The sequence below is a fragment of the Gobio gobio genome (genome assembly GCF_949357685.1).
Source record: "Gobio gobio genome assembly, chromosome: 4".
Taxonomy (NCBI): domain Eukaryota; kingdom Metazoa; phylum Chordata; class Actinopteri; order Cypriniformes; family Gobionidae; genus Gobio; species Gobio gobio.
Window position 1 is genome coordinate 21,949,622 of NC_137100.1, and position 22,541 is coordinate 21,972,162.

At 36.3% G+C, this 22,541-nt stretch overlaps 1 protein-coding gene across 1 annotated transcript; it reads right to left on the reverse strand.

Annotated features, from left to right (window-relative positions):
- Positions 1-11,382: 11,382 nt before the first annotated feature.
- Positions 11,383-21,692, reverse strand: surf4l (surfeit 4, like). Its single transcript, XM_079815549.1, has 6 exons — positions 21,475-21,692; positions 18,466-18,652; positions 18,299-18,375; positions 18,068-18,111; positions 17,765-17,951; positions 11,383-13,211 (listed from the first exon to the last, which is right to left on the reverse strand). Exons 1-6 carry the CDS (start codon positions 21,520-21,522, stop codon positions 12,945-12,947), a joined length of 810 nt encoding a protein of 269 aa, XP_079671675.1. The 5' UTR covers positions 21,523-21,692; the 3' UTR covers positions 11,383-12,944.
- Between the last annotated feature and the right edge of the window lie 849 nt (positions 21,693-22,541).

The window sequence follows — 22,541 nt, forward strand, 5'->3', positions numbered from 1 at the left end:
GCCCTGGACAACAAAAGGAGAGGGGTGGGGGATCATAACTTCACAGAGCTTAATGAGAAAGGATCATTTGTCAGGACTAACAAGCCAAGCTACACAATGATGATGTAGATGGTCTCTACGTCTTCACAAAAGTTTCATCAAGCACCAATGTTACGACAGCACAATCTGGGATATTACAACTTCTCTATGAAACATAGGTGCCGAAAGGGTTGACATTGAGGGTGAAGTATAAAAATTGTCATCTATGATCTGCTAATTTTGACTGGTCAAGGCAAGATATGACGACTTTGTAGACAAATGCAGTAAACGCATGAAAGAAATACAAATTTGGATGATAAAAGTTTGATTAGGAGGGCTCAATTATGGTGGAGACTGAATAAGACTTTAAAATATGTCCAAAGGCAGCTGCATGGGGAAAGGTTTATGATGGGATTGTAGTCTAGCTTCAATATATCCAATGAAATCAAGAAAATTTAGTGCAAGGGAGACAGAGGCTAGTTGTTACAAAAGGACTTGGTTCAAATGTGTTAAGGTTTGAAATCAAAAGACAAATTTCACAAAATGTATTTTAAGTAGCCTTGGTTTTGTATGTTGGTTTCATACAGCTTAAAACTTTCTTAAATTATTCTTTTAATTATTATTATTTTCTTAATTCTCTCCTACAAATTAAAATTACAATATCATATTTTTGTTCTAGCTGTTGTGTAACAAGTGAACACAATCACACTGACATGCATTCTGTTAACAGTCAACTATATAATGAAGGGTTGTTCACAAGAGTGTTCATAAATTTAATAAACAAGAATCATTTTATAAGTATACTGGACATAAACTTATATATTTGTTGACTATAAAATCTGAGCTGCAGGACTTTCTAAACAGTATATCAGCAAAAAAAAAATATTGTCCTTGCCATTAAAAAATAATGACAAGTAAAGGTACAAATGAATCACTTGAGGCAAATGTTTAAGTGAGCAATTTAATATGAAGTGACTATTAGAGCAAATTCTATTAGCAAAAACACTGTGGTCCAACAAAACAATAAGAAAGAATTTGATTTCTATCGTAACTAACTGAGCCAGATCTCTGAGAGAGGTAGAAAGAGAAAAATGGAGAGAGATATAAAGAGAGAAGGAGAGAGAAAGGGAAAGGGAGGGCTGGAGGTGGGGTGCTTACTAATGAGAGCAATGTCTAGATGGGCAGTAAATAGGAGTACCAATATATCAAAAGCTATTCTCTTCAGTGAAGGCTGTGAAATCTTGAGCAGACCCTTTCCTAATTGAATTTCATGCCTTGCTTTTGTCATGTGCCACTGCAGCTTCTGTCCCACCAGCTCTATACAGCAGCAGGGTCCGAAAAGGAGGGAGAGACTGTGTGCATGAGAGTGAGAGATTAACGCAGGGTGTGCGTGGCATTCGGCTCGCCCAAAAAGTGTGCGCAGTCTTATAAAAAACTAGATCTGACATTCAAAACACGATAACGAGGACGGAAAGATCATGCAGAGAACTTCTGTAAGGGATACGGAAGCAAGAACGTTCCCCCACCTGCACACACTCCGGTCCACTCCTGTCTCCGACCCACCACAAAAGCCCCTCCTCTGGCCAGATCAAGGGGCTGGATCCCATGAATTAATTACTGTCCGCCTCTCCGCCTCCGGGTTATTAATAGTATGAAATGAGCAATAAAAGGGCTTAGGAGTGGGAACAGGGGTGGCAGACTGCAGAGGTGATCCGGAGGGGGGGACAAGAGGGGGGATTTGCGGAGACAGAGAGAAACTTTTGTGGACGGGGAGAAAGAGAGCAGAAAACACTATGGTGCTAATCTTCAATCCATCTGGGGTTCATTAGCATTTAGTGTGTTTGCAGTTGCCAATCAAGCCTTAAAGGCGCCTTTCTCATCCTCTTTCAGGCCTCCAATGTAAGCCCTGTTAGAATGGCGCGTAAAAGACTTGACAAAATATTTTTGGACAAGTGCTTTTGTCAGCGACCTCACCCCTCCCAAGGATTGGCCTCTGTACCGGTGCTCTCAACGGCACAAGAGCGCAGGCATACAATTCGCCTATTACAGCCGCAAAGCTTATTATCCCCCAAAATAGTTAATAATTAGATTAAAACTTCAAATAAATGAAGTGGTACTGTGAATGAGCCAGGCGTAGTCTCTCTACACGCAATCTGTCTCGCAGTCTATCAATATGGATTGCCAGGATCTCTCTCTTTCAGAGCTCGCGCACAATGCCGCCGCAGATGCAGCCGTAAAGAAAATATTACAGCCATGTGTCCTTTCTTTGCAGCACGAGGAATTCATGGCCTTTGCGAGAGAGGAGGCAGCAGACGGAAAGACGTAGCCATTTAAATGTGTTTGTTGTTAAACGCTGGTTCTAATAGCTATCCGTATAGGTTTTATTTGCTAATTACAGTAGTGATTGACATTGAGAGCAAATAGCAAAGAATGAATAGCAAAAATGCAAGTGATAAGAGAAAAGAAAACAGCTTTTCAAAGTATATAAATACATCTCTTCCAAAAGGTTAAAAGATATTTTATATTTACATTTATAACCTAGCCATGTTTTATAATTTGCTGTACTATAGTCCCGTTTATGCATGTATTTATGAGTTTTTCTTCTTTTTGTGAAGTGCTTACTGAGGAGTAGTCGTATAATATTACCAAAAGACAACCTTCAAACTTTAGAAGAAATAAAGTGATTTGTAAGTTGGGTCCAAAAGTCTGAGATGACTATTGAAAATGCTGTTGTTTCATTTAATGAAAAAATCTAATTACAAATTAAATGAAACATCAACACACTGTCATGGCAATTCATTACTATTTTAGTTTGGTGGATTGGTGGCTATTTGTATGTTTTTATATATCTGCTTACTGACAGTTCATTTTAGGGGTGGACTGTCATGTTTTTTTTTTACTGCACATTACTTACAAATCACATTCAATAAAAAAAAGTAAATTCATACAAATATCTTGCAAAATAGTTATGTTGGAAATGTTGAACTGATTTGCATGAATTTGCATGAATTTCAGAATGTTTTAGTATTTGGTTTGTTTATCTGGTTTGTTTGTTTGGTTTGCTTTTAATTTAATGACAACAGCTATCGAGCTACAAGTTTGTCTCAAACCTGATGATCGTGTTCTCCAGCTTGATTTAAAATGATTCAAAAAGCATCTTGAGCTTCAGAAACAAAAACTGATCTAATCGTTAGAAGCAAAAACTGATCTAATCGTTAGAAGCAAAAACGAAACTTCTGATCATCTTTCACATGATCAATGTCACTAATTTGACTAGTGACCTAATAGTGCATATTTCTGTTTATTTTAAATAAGTTTAAATCAGACTTTGAATCTCAGATATTCTTTGCAGTCTAGGCTGAGAAGCAGATCAGAAAGAAAGAAATAGAGTCACACAAAATGGAATGGGGGCAGCAAATCCAACCAGAATAGAAAGAGCGCAATGATATTTTCTCATCTTGATGGTTTCACTCCACTTGAACAAACATTCACAGCTGGAGGCTTGAGAGAAAAGAGAGAGCGAGAAACTCGGGGTGAGAAAGGGTAAATGAGAGCGAAAGAGTGCCTGACATGTAGACAGAGACGGTCTATAGAGGTTAAATACTGCTTAGTTTGTGAGGTCACATATACTTGAACTGATAAGAACATGTAACAGTCATGGGAAGAAACGTGCATTTCTGTCTTTAATTCAAGGCATTGTTGGAATTTCAATGAACGATCAGTGGTATTCCCAACTGTATATAGTGTGACAGTGAGCATTTAAAAGAAAATTAAAAGTCTTTTCTGTTTGGAGATACTCGTCCCTGGAGCTATTATGTGTTTCTGCTTGATAGGCTACACAAGAGATGAATCTATTTGAATGTGAAGAGAGATGTTCACAAGCACATGCACCTGCCACTTATTAAAAAAAGACAAAAAAAACTAAATGCTAATCTGTTAGTTATTCAATCAATTCAGGATAATTTTTTTTTGAAGAAACAAAAAAAAAGAATATACGTCTGTTATGGAAAAACTGCATCCTGGTGTCCAGTTATCGGACATGGCAGCGCAACACCGTTCTATCGGACGACCTTCTCAATCGTTCTCTCCCTTTCTCTCTTTAAATCCTTGGAACAGTTCAAGAGACAAATTGCTTCTTGTGCCCGTATCAATGCATTTCATTTAAACCTCCTCAGCAGGGGGGTCTGGCCGAAAGATGTCATTCAGCGAGAGAGGAAAAGATAAAAAATATGCGGGGGAGAAAGAGGAGAGCATTGGAGGCAAATGGGCCGTGAACTGAACCATCATGTAGCCGCTAAGAACCTGCTTGCAGGCTTTATTCAATCGCTTCTTATTGTGGAGCGGCGGGCAGCTGAATGCTCTCTTTCAGAGAGGTCTGCAGCATGAACTTAAAGCAAGTAAATTTCTATCTTTCTGCGCATTAGCTGCCTCATTGCCCTTCAATTGAGTCCCTAAGAGCCCAGAGAAAAGAAACTGGTGGCAGGGGAAAGATCGAGAGAATGAAGCGAAAAGTTAGCCACATAGGCAGAGAGGATGGGAAAGAGAAAAGTCGGAAAAGAAAAGGGCCGGAATAAATTGAGCGACCGTTTCCTTCTTCAAACGTATGCAGTTTCAAATGACTCTCGTAGTCTGTCAATACTAATGACGGTTATCATGAAATGCTCGCTTTCCGATCTACACCAAAATATGCCTTGATTTAACCTGTGACCTCCAGAGAAATTTGAGGACGGAGCCAATGACTGTCCCTCAGGCTCTTGCCGTTATGTCAATCAAACAACAGAAGACAATAGAAATCACCGGCAGATCGGTCACACTTCCTGTAGCACTGTGAGGCATAATCTACCCCTCCTTCTCTTTCCTCTCCTCCATCACAACATCAACAGGTCGCTCTTGCCATGATCAAAGAGGCTCTTGTGTTTATCCAACATTGACAATAAGAGCAAATGTTAGATTTCGTGTCAGGGATAAAGGGCTGTAGGAAGTGTGTCGAGAGCTGGGAGGGGCTAATGCTGACAGATCCCTCGGGACTGAAAGAGCACCTGATCACCTGAGAGCTGTGTAAGGTGCAACAGGTGGATCTATGCGGTTAGCAAAGTTGGACATTTCAGACAACTAGGCAAGAGGCCTGCTACTGTTAGTAGGTGTGAATTAAGCATGAAAGGGTTGCAAATCCTGTAGCTGTAACTATTAGTCACAATATAACGCATTCTTGAGTACACTATTGCTTTTATGAAACCGGTTTCTCCCTCCATCTGTTTTTGGTTAGTCAAAAAGATCCCGTCCAAAACACACTCCTTCTGTTGAGTTCAATTCCTGAAACTCCTGATATTATTAGGACCATTTTATTCTCAAACCTTTTTGACTCGAAAGCCCCCCGTTGTCCAAAACAACATTTGAAGGCCTACCTCTATGATATACGGTATTTCTGCTGTGTTTATGACAAAGCTGCTTTTTTTTCTTTTTTATTAATATACTGAACTAACATGGTTGATTAATTTAATATGATCAATTAATTAATTAATTAATTAATTAATTAATCACAAATCAATTATTTTGAATCCAAAATTTGTTCTGTATTCCAGAACTAGATGTTATTCAATAAAAACAATAGGGTTTTACATCTTGATTTTATGTGTTAGCATTATAATTTAGAGTTATTATTTTAATATTAGTAATCATTTATTAATTTAAATACATTTAAGTCATCCTGAAATTGAAGTCTTCAAAAAATATGGGTTACACTTTATTTTACGGTGTCATTGTTACAGTGTAATTATATATTTAAGTACTGAGTAATATTAATGTACTTACTATATGGTTAAGGTAGGATTAGGGTTTGGTTGACCAAAACATTTAGTATTGTAACTGAAATTGTCACTGTACAGTTATTAGGGCTACACATATATTATCAAACATACACTGTATCTATACAAACACATAAATATAAAGGATTCATAAATATGTTTACATTTGTAAAGGTATAAATAAATACCTTTACATTTTTAGTAACATACAAACAGCTATACATTCTTATGAGACTAATTGGTTTTTCCCATTTAATTTTCATATTTAATTTAGAGCACAGCCATGAATTATGATTTGCTACTGTTGCCATAGTAGTAGAAGATGAGTCATGAAAATTTTGGAAGAGACTGTAAATTCTAAATCTCAAGCTTAAGAGTACACAAGCAAAAAGGTGACCTCAAAACTCACTAACATGGACAAAAAGCAATAAAACTCCAACTTTTCCAAATTCTTCATATATTTTCCAATAATTTCATGTCAGCTTTGTCATCCTTCCACTACAGTCCCTGATGTGTCAACCTACCAAGTGTTAAGGTGAACAGTGCAAGGTCTATGTACACAGTAAGTATAGGTGAAGAGGTAATTGTAGCGGTAACGCTGTGCTGACCAATAAGCTTTCAGGATGAGACCAGCTTTGTGTCTTGGTAAGAGAGCTGATAAAATGTCTATGAGAGAAAACAAAGAACACACTGACATCAGACCAGATCAAAATCATGATTAAATTATCTGATGATCTGTCAACAATATCATTGCTTTCACAGCGCCAGCACTGAGAACAGACAACTGTTTAACCAGAGAATCTATCGGAAGATTGACAGCGCTAACAAGTGTGAGAAAGAAGCCACATTTCCACACACGTCACATCAAAGAGCAGAACAAGCATGACACCATTGAATCTGACTTGCTGAACTTGAGTCACCCTCACCGATGACCCCTTTTATGGCTTATGAGGAGCGTCGATCATGAATGCCTCCGATTTTGCAGCGCATGGTTAATGGTGACATTTGGCTGTCGGGGCGCTCCGAGTAAAAGCGTCCCGCACACACAGTGGCCTGCGGCTGGGGCTCTAACAATGGTCGGGGCCCACAGTGGACACACACACTTCCAGCTGTGGCTGACCATCCTGGCCTCTTCTGCGGCTCCCATGAAATTGGAAATTATCTGGGCCGTTTCTGGTGACAAATCATTGTCTGTGTGTTCCTGCCACTTTCCGAGGAATAGAACAGACCGAAGGAGGGAAGAAATTCTTTTTGATGGGACTTGAAGGCTGACCTCGTCACCCTCTTCCTTCAAAACTCTGACCCCACAGAGATGGACTCAAAGTGTGGCCTGAGGTTGACTCTCTTAAAGTGCTAGATTGATCTTTAACTGTTCCCACATTTCCTGCTGAAGCATTGAGACCTTTAATATACGAAGGGGAATGCTGGCTTCCTCCATCTACCCGTCCACACCATTAATTAGAGATATAGACCATAGTCAGGTTAGATAGATACCATATTGAATTTCACACAGATGCAAAAACAGGCTGTGGGGGATAGACTTAAGCCCTTGTAAGAACAAGCTGGTATGACATTATTTTGAACAAAATCAGGCAAAACGAAGTTTATTTCTGGAGTTTGAAAAAGCTTGCCAAAGTGAATTGAAAGTTCTTCATGTTTAATGCTGTAAAGCTGCCTGCTTTAAAATACATGTTGCATGACTTGATTGGAGTGCAGAATTAGATGCTTTCTTATCTGTTTTCTCACCACTGCCATTTGTGCTGTGTTCATTTTGTAATTGAGAGCCATCAAATATTTACATATCTCACTTTGCTGAGAGTGGCATTTAGATGAATGTTTAATAACACTATGCTGCAAAGATATTTCAAAGTTCCCTAAGCAAAGAACAAAAACTGTGAGTATATCAGGGCATGTTTACTGAAAGTTTTTCACTTTTTCAATACACCCCTGTACTTCTGTACTCACAGCATTATTTTCACTCCTGCACAAAATTACATATGGCACTTGACTGACTAAGGTTTATTCCCTGGAGTGACAAGGAGAGGCGTGTGAATGGGGTGTGTATGGTAAACCTGAGATATCTCCACTGACCGGCAGCTGAACTCTGCTGTACACACAGCATCTTTTCAAACTCATGTTAGTGTGGCCAAGGAAGGAGGCAGTATTTGTTTATAAATAATGTTTCCTTTACAGAGCAATCAGCTTGGCTAAAGGCTGAGGAAGTGAGTTGGGCTCAAGGAGGAGGAAAACAAAAAGATGAAGGGAAAACAGCAAATGCCAGTTATGTTGCCAGAGGGCCTGGTCTCAATATCAAACCTCTCTTGCAAGTAGGCTAGTGCAGTACTACTGAATGGATCAGTACAACAAAAGGGTTATATCTCAGTAACAATTAGAAAAAGACAAATTTATCTATAGCAGTAGTTCTGTATGTTGGTTTCAAAACCCTCTTTGAAATTGGAATAATTAAAGTTTTTTTTTGGATTCCTGCAAACAAAAGCTCCAGTGACTATCATATGTTTGCAATAAAAGCAAATTTACTTACACACGAAAAGGAAGTCCACAGTATAGCTAGTCAATTACCTCATATAACGAAGGTGGACTTTAGCTGAAAGGTTGAACTGTGAGCAGTACAAGATTTTTTTCCCCCATAAATTTCACATTGGGGCAAGTTGCCATGTATCTTAATGTAGGTGTATATTGAATGAATACAATCGGAGTTATATTAAAAAATGTCCTGGCTCTTCCAAGCATTATTATGGCAGTGACTTTTAGTCCACTTTTATGGACTTCAAAATAGAAACAGCCATTCAATTCCATTATAATGCTTGGAAGAGCCAGGACATTTTTTACAGTTTTTTTTTATTTGCTTTGGTACTATTTTCACAAGCAAGGTGTGCATTTTCAAAACTCATGGTACTAATATCACAACAGATCATCAAAAGTGCACTTTTTTCAAACATTTAAGCATATTTTCAATTGTGTTAGTACAATACACAAAACTACAAAGTATCCTTTTCACCACAAAAAATAACTGTTTCATCTATATAAATGTTTCATTCACAGTAACTGCCTTTCATAAAGCTCTTTCTATGAAACTTTTGATTTGCATCTCTTCTCGTTCAGTTTAATACATTTGTCTATTATTTAATCCAACAGATCGTAATGGTTAATCAATTAATCATTTGGTTCACCTATAGATTTCTTTTAGATATTGATTCTATATACATAGTTTCTACTTTGTTTGCAATTTCCGATATAGATAACCATATGTAATTAATTATTTTTACATTATAAGCAATTGATCTTAGATTATAACTACTATGTTCAAAGTGCGTGCGCATGTGTGGCCTGGTAAACTCTACATTATGGGGACAAGATGTCCCTATAAAGATGGCAGTATCCTAATTACTTGTCCTTGCGGGGACTTTTTTTTTTTTACTGTAATGTAAAAATGTAGAAAGTTTTGTGTGATTGATAGGTTTATGGGTAGGGTTAGTGTAAGGGGAGAGAATATACAGTTTGTAACCATTATGCCTGCTTATACCCAGAAAGATAGTGAACCAGACATGTGTGTGTGAGTGTGTGTGTGTGAGTGAGTGAACAGAGCAGAGTATAAAGGAAAGGAAATAGTCAATGACAATGTAACATCAGACTGATCAGAAATGCATCAGAAGAAGGGAGACAGATGGCATCAAATACAGCATTTTACATTACAGTATGTATGCATTTGATACTGTAAACAGATTACCATGGTAGAGACACATTACTGTAACTCACCCTTATAAAGCTCAACTACAGTAGATTCAGTCATATGGTACAGTGAGAGCATTTACTGTATCGGCAGCAAACTCTGTTCTATAGCCCAGAACCTCTTGGCTGTGTTGCAACTTCATCACACCTTTTGATAACACACTGAATAGATACTATTACAAACATTATAGATTAAATAACATAAATTAGGTAATTTAAGCGTATTTTCTTATGTGGCATCTGTAGCCTGTGTTACTGTAGATAATTCAGCAACAAGGGTGATTTGAAACATGTATCTTGCATTGTTTTCTGTTGGATGAACTGATTGTTAAAAGTACTAAACTGACAGAAGATCATACTGTTGTGTTTCAGTGATTAAACCGAATGTTCTCATTACATATTACAATAATCTTGTGTTTGAAACAATGATTATGTGGACTGAAGATATGTGCCACTGAATGAAAGCATTACATCAGGTTTTGAAAGAATGACTAGCTGTGTTACAAGTGTGATCAGTTTAGATTTTTGTACTAAGAGTTTTGAAAATGTACACCTTACTAGTGAAAATAGTACCAAAGCAAATAAAAAAAAATGTAATATAAACCGATTGTCATTTACACCTCAGATGACTTGAGGGTGAGTAAATCATTGGCTAATTTTCATTTTTGGGTGAACTATCCCTTTAAATACTGTAATTTTATACAATGCAATGATGCAAAATCTGTTGGAAAGAACAATTGTTAGTAATTTCTTCTAACTAACCATTACCACTTTTTGCTGTTTCATTGTTGAGCTGAAACTGAAAAGCTTATAATTGCCCATTAATAGGCTATAACTTTACATTGATGGCTTTTTATTGACAACACGCCCTTCAAATAGATTTCCTTTGTGGTCAAGAGTTTAAACTTTGTGTCTACACAAAAAGTGACATTAAAAATAAGCCTAACTCAAGACTTATTTACTGGAGTAAAGTGTGACAACACAAAGTTAGTTCTATGGCTCATTGTGTATTCGAAGTTTCACCAATAATAGCAAGGTATGCAGAGCACCATTATCAGGGCATAATATTCGAACACACCATATTACAACACTTCGTTGCACTTTCAGTAATACCAGTAGGCTAAACTAAAAAATTACTGGATTTATTAAACTCTCCCGTTCAGTATGAATAATGATAAATGTATTTTTGCGTTTTATACAATATTTAATTAGTTAACAACAGAAACAGTAGCCTATGTAAAGAACAACAATTACCTTAAAAGAAAACAGCTTATTTTGAAGACTTGAGTGGGTGAATAACTGAATCTATGATTACGCCTACATGAGACTTAGGACTTATCACATTGAAATGGTCTGACGCAAACTCGTTAGAAACCGCTTTAGCGCTCTCTACTGCTTATCCTCAGGAACTTATGGTCGCGTCATGTCTTTACGTTGTTTGCTTTAAAAGCAACGTTTTCGAAAATAATATTAAAACTCCTCACGAAATTTACATTGGCAATACCACAGATCCTTAAAATACTAATGCTATAATAAAATATTAAATATGAGATTCAAAAATAAAAAGCTTTCGGAATATTTTCTACATTTTTTGATTTCTTGGCGATAGGGCGTTAATACATTAGCCTGTGTTATCGCAGTCTTTAGTAAAAAAAAATATATATTTTGGTGGACATATTGGCTAATGTGGCAGATATTGCGCAACAATTAGCCTATGCTTTTAGGTCAAGAATTTAACTAAAAGGGACATAAAGTGGTAGTGATTTCACGTCTCAAATCAACATTATTGTGTGTATTTGAATAAAATCACCTTAAAGCTCTGCAGGCGATCGTAAACCACAGATCTGACAGAATGGAAGTTCTCTGGTGGTCCTGTAGCCTACGGTTTTCTTTGTGGTCTGCTTGACTTTTCCCTCAAACTTGAAACTTCCAAAGAATCGTATACCTTTGTCTAGGTAGGCCAAGGGAAACGTTTTATCTCGGTCAATAACCGTCTAAAAAGTAAAAGAAAAAATAAAGAAATAAACAAAATGGAGGACGCTTTAGAGGAAGCAAGATACATATAGGTTAGGCCTAAACAAAATCTTACCACTTAACTTAAAATTGTTAGTGTTTAATGTTCGAGGAAATTGCCCTTTGACTTCCGTCTTGAGATCATAATTTCTGCTGGTTGTGAAGGTTTGGGAGCCATTTTGTTTACTAGTTTTGAACATACCGGTAACTATACATGTCCAGACTACCACCTTCAGTGCTCCCCCCACGTCATGTAGGAAAAAAAAGGGTTTTGTTTTATGGAATATCACTAGTTTTATTGTTGGTTACTCATAAAAACGGTTAACTATAATAAAAAATAATAATAATAAAAAAAACTAAACAACCAACATTATTTTTTTCTTTTCCCTTTATATGTCAAAACAAATATTTAAAACACTTAGAAAATCAATATTTTTCAGTTATTTCTTTTTTTGTACAAAGAGGATAAACACTGAGTCTGACAAACCACAGGGTTTCAATATTCTCTTCTCATTTTCTGCTTGTTTTGAGAAACACTTATTGACCTGTTGTAAACTTTAAGGTGACCTGACAACAGACAGCAAACACGATAACAAAACGTACAGCTTTCTACATGAAAATGAAAAGCCAACTAATCTTTAGAATGGAATTTAGCATTCTACAAAATGGCCAATAAACTTTTTCATCTTTACGTTTAGCTATTTCGAAATGGTAAAAATATTCATTAATAGCAATTCTCTCTTTGTTTTGCCTGCTGACAGGGAGAGATTGACACATAAAAACACCCAGTGTGCAGTAATTTTTTAACACAGTAACGATATCAGCTCAAGTCTGACCGACCCATGAATAAACTCAATGACATCGACTTTCCATTTTACTTCAAATTCATTTTGTAATGAACTTAAATGGCTTAAATGAACTCGAAGGCAAAATGACGTCTTTGGTACACTGACTTGCAATTGACACCGAAATAAAAAGGCAGAGAAAATGGCAAAGAAAAATTAATTTGTTATTCGTTCAATGTGGTCGCAGCTTTTATAACATGGATGTTTCAGATTTTCAAGGGGGTTCTCAAATAACAGAATCTGACCTGAACCTCAGAAAATAAATATGATAAACTAATATGTCTAAAAGTGCTGGTAGAAATAATTCAGTAAGCACGCAAGATGAAAACATAGACAGTGCATGAGATGTGGAGACCAGGTCATTCTGTTGGTCCTGGGGTGTTTGTGAGGCCATGTCTCAATTGGCTCCTTCCTCTCCAAGTAGTGTACCTGCTTTGTGTGATAACTGCACAGAAAAATTGCCAAAGGGCAAACTACAGAGTGAGCGAGTGAGCCGTTTGAGTTCAGTCCCGTCTCACCAATCCTTCTTCTTCTCATCCATGGACACTCCACCTGGACCTAGTGCTACTATCAGCAAAAGGCCACCGATCACTGATGTGGTCTGGAAGAAGTCGTACTTGAGGAAGTCGTGCATGGGCTTGTAGGTCGGTATGGTCCAGAAAGCATTGAAGTACACATTGATGGCCAGCAGCCAGATGACCAGGGTGAGGGCAGCCAGTTTAGTCTTGAAACCAATAGCCACCAGGACAATGAGAGCTGTACCCACCAGGTTCTGCAAAATCTGAAGCAAATACATATACTTTAGAAAAAGGAAGTCAGTGAGCCAAGCGACTGATGTAAAACACTGCAGAAATCATCTATGTAACGCAAAACCTGTCAACGTCTGACCTCTAGTGGTGAAAAGGACTCTTACAATGGAGAAGGTTTTGGGACACATTAAATGTTGGGATTTTAAATTTCAAATCAAGTGGTGACCCAACGCTGAAAAAAAAAGTTTAAGATACAAAAGTAAACAAAACATCCTCAAATTAAACATTGAAACTATTATTGTTATTATTGTTGTGAAATGCATTGGCTCAAAAATGGCATGTTATCAATGTTTGGCTTCCAAATACTATATTTAAAAATATATATTTTAATAAACACTTATCCAGCCAAAAATGCATTCAATTGATCTAAAGTGACAGTTAATGCATTAACATTGTTACACAATATTTCTATTTCAAATAAATGCTGTTCTTTTGAACTTTCCGTTCAAAGAATCCTGAAAAAAATGCATCACTGTTTCAACAAAAACATTAAACAGCACAAATGTTTTCAACTTTGATAAGAAATGTTTCTTGAGCATCAAAACAGCATTTTAGAATGAGTTTTGAAGGATCATATGACACTGAAACCTAGAATGATGGCTGCTGAAAATTCAGGAATAAAAAAAATAATAAATAATAAAATAAAAAAAATATTACAATACAAGTTATTTAAAATTCTCTCATCTCACAATATTAATGTTTTTACTGTATTTTTATCATCAAATAAATGCAGCCTTGGTTAGCATAAGAAACTTTTATCAAAAACATAAAAAACCTTTCAACTGTAGTGAATATTGTGGTTAGCACAAACCATTCGGAAATCTTGTAAATCTCTTGCAATTGTACTTTTATTAATTAAAGTAGTCTGTGCCATATTTTTTTAAATCTTGTCATTTTATGTATGTTTTTTTTTTATGTTGTTGTGTTATGCAATCCATGTCACCTAATATGGATGTGAGATGAATTTGTGTCAAAATACTGAAGAGTATGGGCATCTGGACTTTAATGTCAACCACAATGAAAGACATGCAAAGCCTCCCTGTTAAAGGTTGATCATTCTAAATGTGTATTTTACCATCCTAAGTTCTAACCATGTACAATTAGATGAATTATAACAATGTAAATGCCCACATTTTGCCTTTGCAGTATAATATATATATATATATATATATATATATATATATATATATATATATATATATATATATATATATATATATATATATATATATATATATATATATATATATATATATATATATATATATATATATAAAGTGTCTCAATTGTTCCATGGAGATGAATGACATCAGTGCTGATAACTGTCTTGCCTTTGTAACTTTCATGTTTGCAAAACAAACAAACCATGAGCAGTTTCTATTATAATGCAACATTTGTATAGATAAGCTTGCGTTTCAGGTTGCATCATGATGCAATTGGCACAAATACTCAACCACAAAACCCACATCCTGCGCAACAAATCAAAACATCATCTGTATGATTTGCGAGCCTGAAGCACTTGACCCACACAAACAGCTGAACACACGTTTTAGATGTTCTTCCAAGTCATAAGATGCTGGGTTTATGAGCACATTTATAAAGCCAGAAAAGGCCAACTATAAACAAAAAGTCTCCACCATTCAAAATCATATGTAAACAGGGCTGACTGAAGTTATCTCAAGAATCTAAGCTTGTTTCAAAAAAACGTTTTAAGATAAACAATACATATTAATTAGTGGTGGGCATAAATATTTTTTTTTAATCTAGATTAATCTCACTGTAATCTTGGAATTAATCTAGATTAAAATGGCTCATTTGAATTCAGCCGAAGGCATTCAGAATATATGTGCTCGTATTGTCTTTTTGTAGTTTAAATAATAAACTTCTGTCCCTTTAAGACCTGACGCACGCATGGATCCCAAACACTGTTCCTGTGAGCTGGTTACGACTGTGTTTACGTTAAAACTCACCAAGATGGGCATTGAGACATTTTTGAGTGTATTTGACCATTAATAAGATGGAAAAAGGAGCTCTTTTTTGCACTTGCATGTCTGAGGCGGCTTTATCACGGTATGTGTGTGTGCGCTTCAGATGTGAGCACGAAATCTGCAAATTAAGTAGATATTTTGTTTTACAAACAAATGGAGCTGCTAATATTTACATTAAAGCATTAATTCACTCAAAAATTAAAGGGGTCATGAACTGCGTTGTTTTATTGTTTTATGATGTTTCCTGGGGTGCACTTATAATGTTAGAATGCTTTTTACATACAATTTTTTTTTCATAATTTATAAATAAAAGGCATTTTTACGACCCTGATTTTAGCCCTCTGCTCTGAACGCTCCGTTTTAAGTGTTGTGTCTGCTGTGAGATTTCAGTGTAAACACCCACTGCTGTGATTGGCTAATGTCTTTCCATTTGAAATAGTATTACTCTCTCTTATAGCGCGTTTTTACCATTACAGCTCACATGGTTAACTAATCGTGAAAAGTGTTGCATTACATTTAGATCTATGGCATTATATTTCGATATAGATATAGTTAAGAGATTCATTGAATAAAACGGGAGTCATTGATAAACTCTTGCTGTTTGAATGACAGCTACAGCGCGTGCTGTGCTGCTCCAACGATTGTAAAGGGAGCTTTCTTTGATCGCTTTCTTTATAGAATTTAATCAACATTAAATAACAGATTATTTTCATCGTACTAAGAGAAACAATGCAAGTTGACATTTTATCACTGGTTTGATTTACTGACACACAGACAAAGAACATTTCAGATCAGGCATTAAAATTAACAGTTACTTACATGTTGCATTACTGTCGAGCGAAGGCACTGCACAATATTTTGTTATCCTCAACGGCATGTTTATTGCTTGGTAGCTCGATCTGGTTTAACACTAGGCCTATGTTACACATGCGAATCGCTGGGCGGGGCTAAACAGGCAGTGATGAAGTAGGCGTTGATCTTCTTCTGCAGAGGCGGTGCTTCACCACACTCAAACGTCACAGCCTGGCACATTCTGAGATTGAGCGTTTGCTGGGCCTGGTCTCAATAAAAGCTTTTCTTTGACTAACAAGGAAGTTTTCAGCACAGAAACTTACAGGATATTGTTATATCACAAACTTTTATATATCTAAGGCTGAATGAAAAGTTGATTTCTCAATTAATGACCCCTTTAAAATTCTGTCATCATTTTCTCACCCTCATTCCGTGCAGCTTCAGAGCACAAAGATATTTTTAATAAAATCTGAGACAGGTCTGTACTCTCTAGTGACAGTCTACACAACCAGCATTTTGACGTTTCAAAAAATTCATATAAACATTGATCAACGAACATAAACAGAAGCTCAACCGAACCTGCTTAAACAAACCTCATTGGTTCTTGTGGAAACTACTACTACTACTACAAGGAATAAATCACAGAATTTCTCTTCCATGTTTTAATTGTAACATTTCACAGGGCCTTATTATTGTAAACAAATTAATAATTTGTGTTTACTTAATATATTTCTTTATTCTATTGCATTTATTTTATGTTATATTTGGTCTTTTTACTTTTTTTTTATGAAAATAAAATTTTGCATTGCAGAAAAGTAGATTTTTTTTGTATATGCTGTCAATTATAGTTCTTTGAAAGAAAATCGTAATTGGCAAAAATCGATTTCAGCAGGTCACACTTAAAAAACAAACAAAAACAAACAAACCGGAATCGACCAAGAAAATTGCAATCGGTGCATCTCTACACGAGAATGAACTTCGTTCGTTCTTACATGTCAAGCGAACATGTTTGAACTTCTGGTTATTATAACCGGTGTAGGTTGATGAATGTTTATATATGAATAAAAGCCTAAATTACATCTGTCCATTATATAAAGTGATCATCTCATCTGAAAATTTGGACTAATCCACTTTTACAATCTCTTTATGACGCATCAAAGTGGTAGTTTGCGTAGAATTACAATGGAGGGACAAAAATCTCTATTGTATTGAATATCTTAATTTGTGGTCCATTACAGCAAAGAGAATTTGTGTGATGACAATTTCAATTACATGTAATTATGTGAAATTGTCCTTTAAATTATCTTAAAGGGGCTATATGCGTTTTTCTGAAATTTAAACTCGCGACTGACACTTGTGGCCAAAAAACAGAACTGCTCTCATTTTCTGCTCGCTCTCGCAGCGGTGGTGACGTCACATCCGCAGACAGCGCGGGAAAAGACGACCCGCCAGAAAATAGGAAAAATAGGAGACAGGCTTATAGGTGCACCCACTGTGAGCGGACAAGGTGTCAGTATGCTCATCAGGAGATGTTTGAGTCATAAATGGTAAAATAAAAAGGCTATTGTTACGTTTATTTTGGGGAAAAAGTTGCATATAGCCCCTTTAATATTCATAAAACAGGTCTCATTTTCGTTATGCACAATATTTTTCTCATTTAGATTTTTGCATGAAATATAATTTAAATGGGTGAATCAAACTTCTTTGTGATGCACCCATTTACCAGGTTGAGGATGTTTGCTCACCGAGAGGAAGCTGGTATCAAAGTGCAGCAGCGTCATGAACATAAGCACCAGTAGGACTCTGCCACCGAGCTGCATGTACTGTTTAGGAGAGCTCTCTCTCATAGTGGGAACACCAGCAAACATACTCCTGCCCTCAGAGCGTGACTCAGCAAGGAGCAGCAGCAGACCTCCACCCAGAGCCAAATTCCTAAACACAGAGGAGCGAAGTCAAGAACGACAAGATCAGAGAGCATACAACTTAGGATGATGTACTCATACCTGCCGTATCCTGCAAAAAACAAAAAACAAAAAAAAACACCTTACCTCATCAAAAACTTTGGGTCCCAAAGTATGCTATAGGCAACAGTCTGGAACAGATAAAGATCAAGACCATAATTAAACAGTTTAACTCAATTATAGTCCTATCCACAGATAACATTTAATTACATAGTCAGTCAAGTCACCTTTATTTATATAGCGCTTTAGCGCCTTTTACAATGCCATATTAAAGAACTCAAACTGACATATTAAAGAACTCAAACAGAATGCTCACACCTGTAAGGCGATGATCCCAAATAATCCAAAGCAGGCATATTGCACAAAATTCCTGCTCAGAATCAGTATACAACCACCTGTTTAACAGACATGATTAATAAAACATCACATATAAAAATCTGAAGATGTTCCAAGCCGAATATTTTGCTGCTGAACAAACTTCTTACCCAGCTGTCCGAGTAAATTGATTAAGACAAACAGTGTGGCCAGGAAGAACCCACACCCCCACGTCGTCTCAATATATTCTTTCTGTTCACTCCACTGGAACCACATCCGAATGCCATCCTCAAGGAACGTGCTGATCAGACAGAGACGCGCTATGTGGGGCAGGTACTGCTTCGTCACTCGAAGGAACTAGAGATGAACGAAAAGACAAACATATGAAAATCCCCAAATCTAGGTATGAGTGGCAGCAATAGTAAAGCTTTCCTTAGCAAACACAACTAATAAAGATGTAATATTCTGAACACATCTACATCTTATGGTAGAGCTGCACAATTAATCGTTAAAAGATCAAGATCTCAATTCAAACACTCACGCGACCTCAAAATGACAATGATTCAGCTATGTTAAGTAAACTTTTGACAAAATCACACCGGAATATTAAAATCTGCATTGGCTCTGCAACAGCTTATGAAATAGCTTCTTTTCAACCAAACAGAATATTTATACGTTATTAAAAAAAATGTATGACACAAACAGTTCCGTACTGGCTGGGATAAGAGTTTAAAGTTGGGATATAAACACTGATGTCTACAAAACTGATCAAAATAGAGCAAACCACTTTTTTGAAAGTAACTTGATGCTTCAAGTAATGATGGAATCGATTATATTATTACACCACCAGGAGGCGACAAGAGACTGTTAAAAATGTTTTATTTGTAATTGAATCATTGATTCATTCAAGAAAACACTGATTCTGCACTCTGCACTGACTGCCGCAATTAACATTTTGTCAGTACCTCTAGTAAATGACATGTTGTTTTGTTTAGTGTCTGTTCCGAGCACAGACTGTAAAAAAAGATGGAAGACGCCCTTTCACTATCTTCCATTGTAGCCGCCAAAGTCAGAATATGGCGCTGACATCTTGTGCTAATTTGGGATCTGCGTCTGCGCAATAGTGACCTCGGGACCTGAGTCTGCACAGTAGAGAGCAGGAAGTAGAGCTGCAATATCAAAACCCCGCCCACACTCCTGCAGAATCTGTTAGTTTACTGCAGAACAACTCATTATGTCGGTGAGAAAAACAGTTATGGAAATGTAGAAATTAAAGCTAAGTTTAGGTCACTTCAGTATTTTTTTTTTATTATGTTATAAAGGTGTAAGATGTAGGAATTTGACAATGTAGTAATATGTTATACAATATTTCTGCTTTACTGTATTTTTGATCTCTTGGTGAGCATAAGACAAGAGACTTTCAAAAACATTTTTACCAACCCCGAACATTGAACGGTAGTTTAGGTCAACATAAAAGGGAAGGACATTTATTATAGTCTAGCACAGATTTATGGATTTAGTTAAGTTGTTAAGTTGATTTCCAAACCCAAAACAGGAATAAATAGCAAACATCCATTTTAAAACGGGATATAACTAAATAAATCCATTTATTTCCCTAGTGTAAATGTTTTAGATTTACACAAACTTTAGATTACATCAAGTAAGCACACGCTAAAGCAGCTCTTCAAATGCATGTTGTTTAATGTTCAACCCATGAGATTCAATTACCCTTTTCATTTTCCCCTACATTTCAGTCAATATCAGAGCACAGGTGGCCAAAAGCACATCCATTTGCAACTGATGACTCATGAGCACAAGGGTTTACTAGCAATAAATCTGTTCCACTTGCTCATGCAACAGGTGTTGAATAAAGATGTACAGGTAAGGATAAAGATGCTGCAATTTACTCTAACAGGATTATTACATGATCTTATATTCTCATCACTTAACCTGTAACAAGAACAAGATTGTTAGAATATAGCCTACTATAGGCAAATTAAAATATCAAATGAATTCATTCTTAAAAGTTGAATGAAAGTAAAAAAGTGTGAAAAAAAAACATTTTTGAATAAAATGTGCAGATTGTAGGATTACTAAACTTTTTCTCTCTTTTAACATGGGCAATAACACTCTAAACCTGCTTGTGATTAACTCGAGCCTTATCGTGAGCTTTGACACTGGCCTCTGCTAAGCCCCGCCCCCAGACGATCCACATCAGCACTAAGAAGAAAACGAGCCAATCAGCATTCAACAAGTACCAAGAAGCAAGACTAAATAATGAATGGGAAAATATCTCAGGGCCAATGTCTGCCTGTGTGTCAACATGATTCTGCGTGCCTGGAGGGTATTTGACTTGTTTCCACGAATCTCAAAGATTTGCTCTGTACATTAGGCTACATCACACTGAAAATTAGGCTATACATTAATAAACTGAGACGATGACGGCTCTAATGGCCTTGTTTCGGCCTTGAAACCCCCAAAACTGATACACCAATCACAACTCCATTTACGGTTATACAATAATGACATACTTCTAAAGTTGCTTCCTGTTATTAAGCCCAAAAGCAATAAGCATAAACTACTAGCATGAAAAAGAGCCCCAAACTAATTCAATAATCGTGCGAATTATGCACATTTTGCAACGTAAACAACATAAGCGCTTTAGATTAAATGTCTAGCAGTTAAATTCCCTTTTAAATCTGGACCTAATCTTTTCATAATCAGTCGTCATTTGGTGACTATCATAAGAGTATAGTAACAGTGCATCTCTTGCTTCATCAAGTGGACAGATGTTTGACTGCCCTGATGCAAATGATTTAGAGATCAAGTGTGTATGACGTTTTAACAGTTTGGGCTCACAAAAATACAGTATGTGTGTTTATATACCGTGCGAATATATAAATATATGTCATGCAGTCCTTATCAGTACTCGAAAGCAGCCCTGGAAAATCAAGGTTTGACACAGTTAGAACAGTATCAGTAGTAGTTCAGTTCCTCCATCAGTCACAAGACTAGAAGTTAGTTAATAAACAAATCTTACTTGCGGTCAAGCAAACATAACCCGAACTATACACGCACACACGGACTTTTCGAACTTAGGAAACAGTTTGTTTAGTGAAGAAGTGTAGTCTCCATGATTTAGTGTGCAAGTTGTCCGACAGGGCCTTCTGTTCTCTCACCTGATCCGCCACGTCCTCCGCGTTGCTCATTAAATCATTTTGAGCCATGACACCAAAACCCAAGAGACGATTTCCGTCTGCAGGTCACCCTTTAATTATTTGCGAGTCGTTTTTCGATATCTATGTTCGCTCCCAGTTGTGTTACAGGTCTCGTACTAGACTTGCTTCGCCGTCGTCTGTGTGTGTACTAGAATGCCATCTCCGCCCCATAATGCCCTGCAGTTCGTTCTGTCGCCCCCTGTAGGACACACATATATCTGCATGCCACGTGTACTGATACAGCCAGAATATAGAGCTCAAGCAGTAACGTTTAACTTTCTACTAATATATATATATATATATATATATATATATATATATATATATATATATATATATATATATATATATATATATATATATATATATATATATATATATATATATATATATATATAATAGAGGGGTATGAGGCATCACTCTCACCTTTTTCAGGGTGTTAAGCTTCTGAAAATCAAATACAATGCGAAGCATTTTGCATTGCATTAGCTCTATTAACAGTGTATGTACTTTTTAAATATTGTTTTGTTTAACAAAGACTCCTACATCATTTACACAGACATGTTTGTCAGTAGTGGATATAGGCCAACCTGCTGCTAATTTGCTCTTGGAGGAACAGTGTATATTACTACTACTTCCAAATATATTATAAAATTCTGTTGATTTTTAACAAATTATTGTCAAATGTATTTAATTAACAATGGACACAATATATCTGGATTTTTTAAAACAACAAATCTGTTCTACTTTAAACCTAGCCTATGCAGTTCTGGACATTTCAGTTTTGCTTCCTTTTCTCCACCAAAGTGGAGGTGACCAAGGTGCTTTCAAAAATACATTTGGGATAAACACTCTGTAACCATTGACAAACTGTAACCTTACTTCCTCTATGTCTGATGGACAAAGATTCAAATTAATCTTTGTTACAATAATATTTAGACATTGACATTAGTTAATACAATAGCGAACATTAACTAACAAATTATCCATACTTTTTCAGCATTTATTTATTTTTGGGTAACAATTTT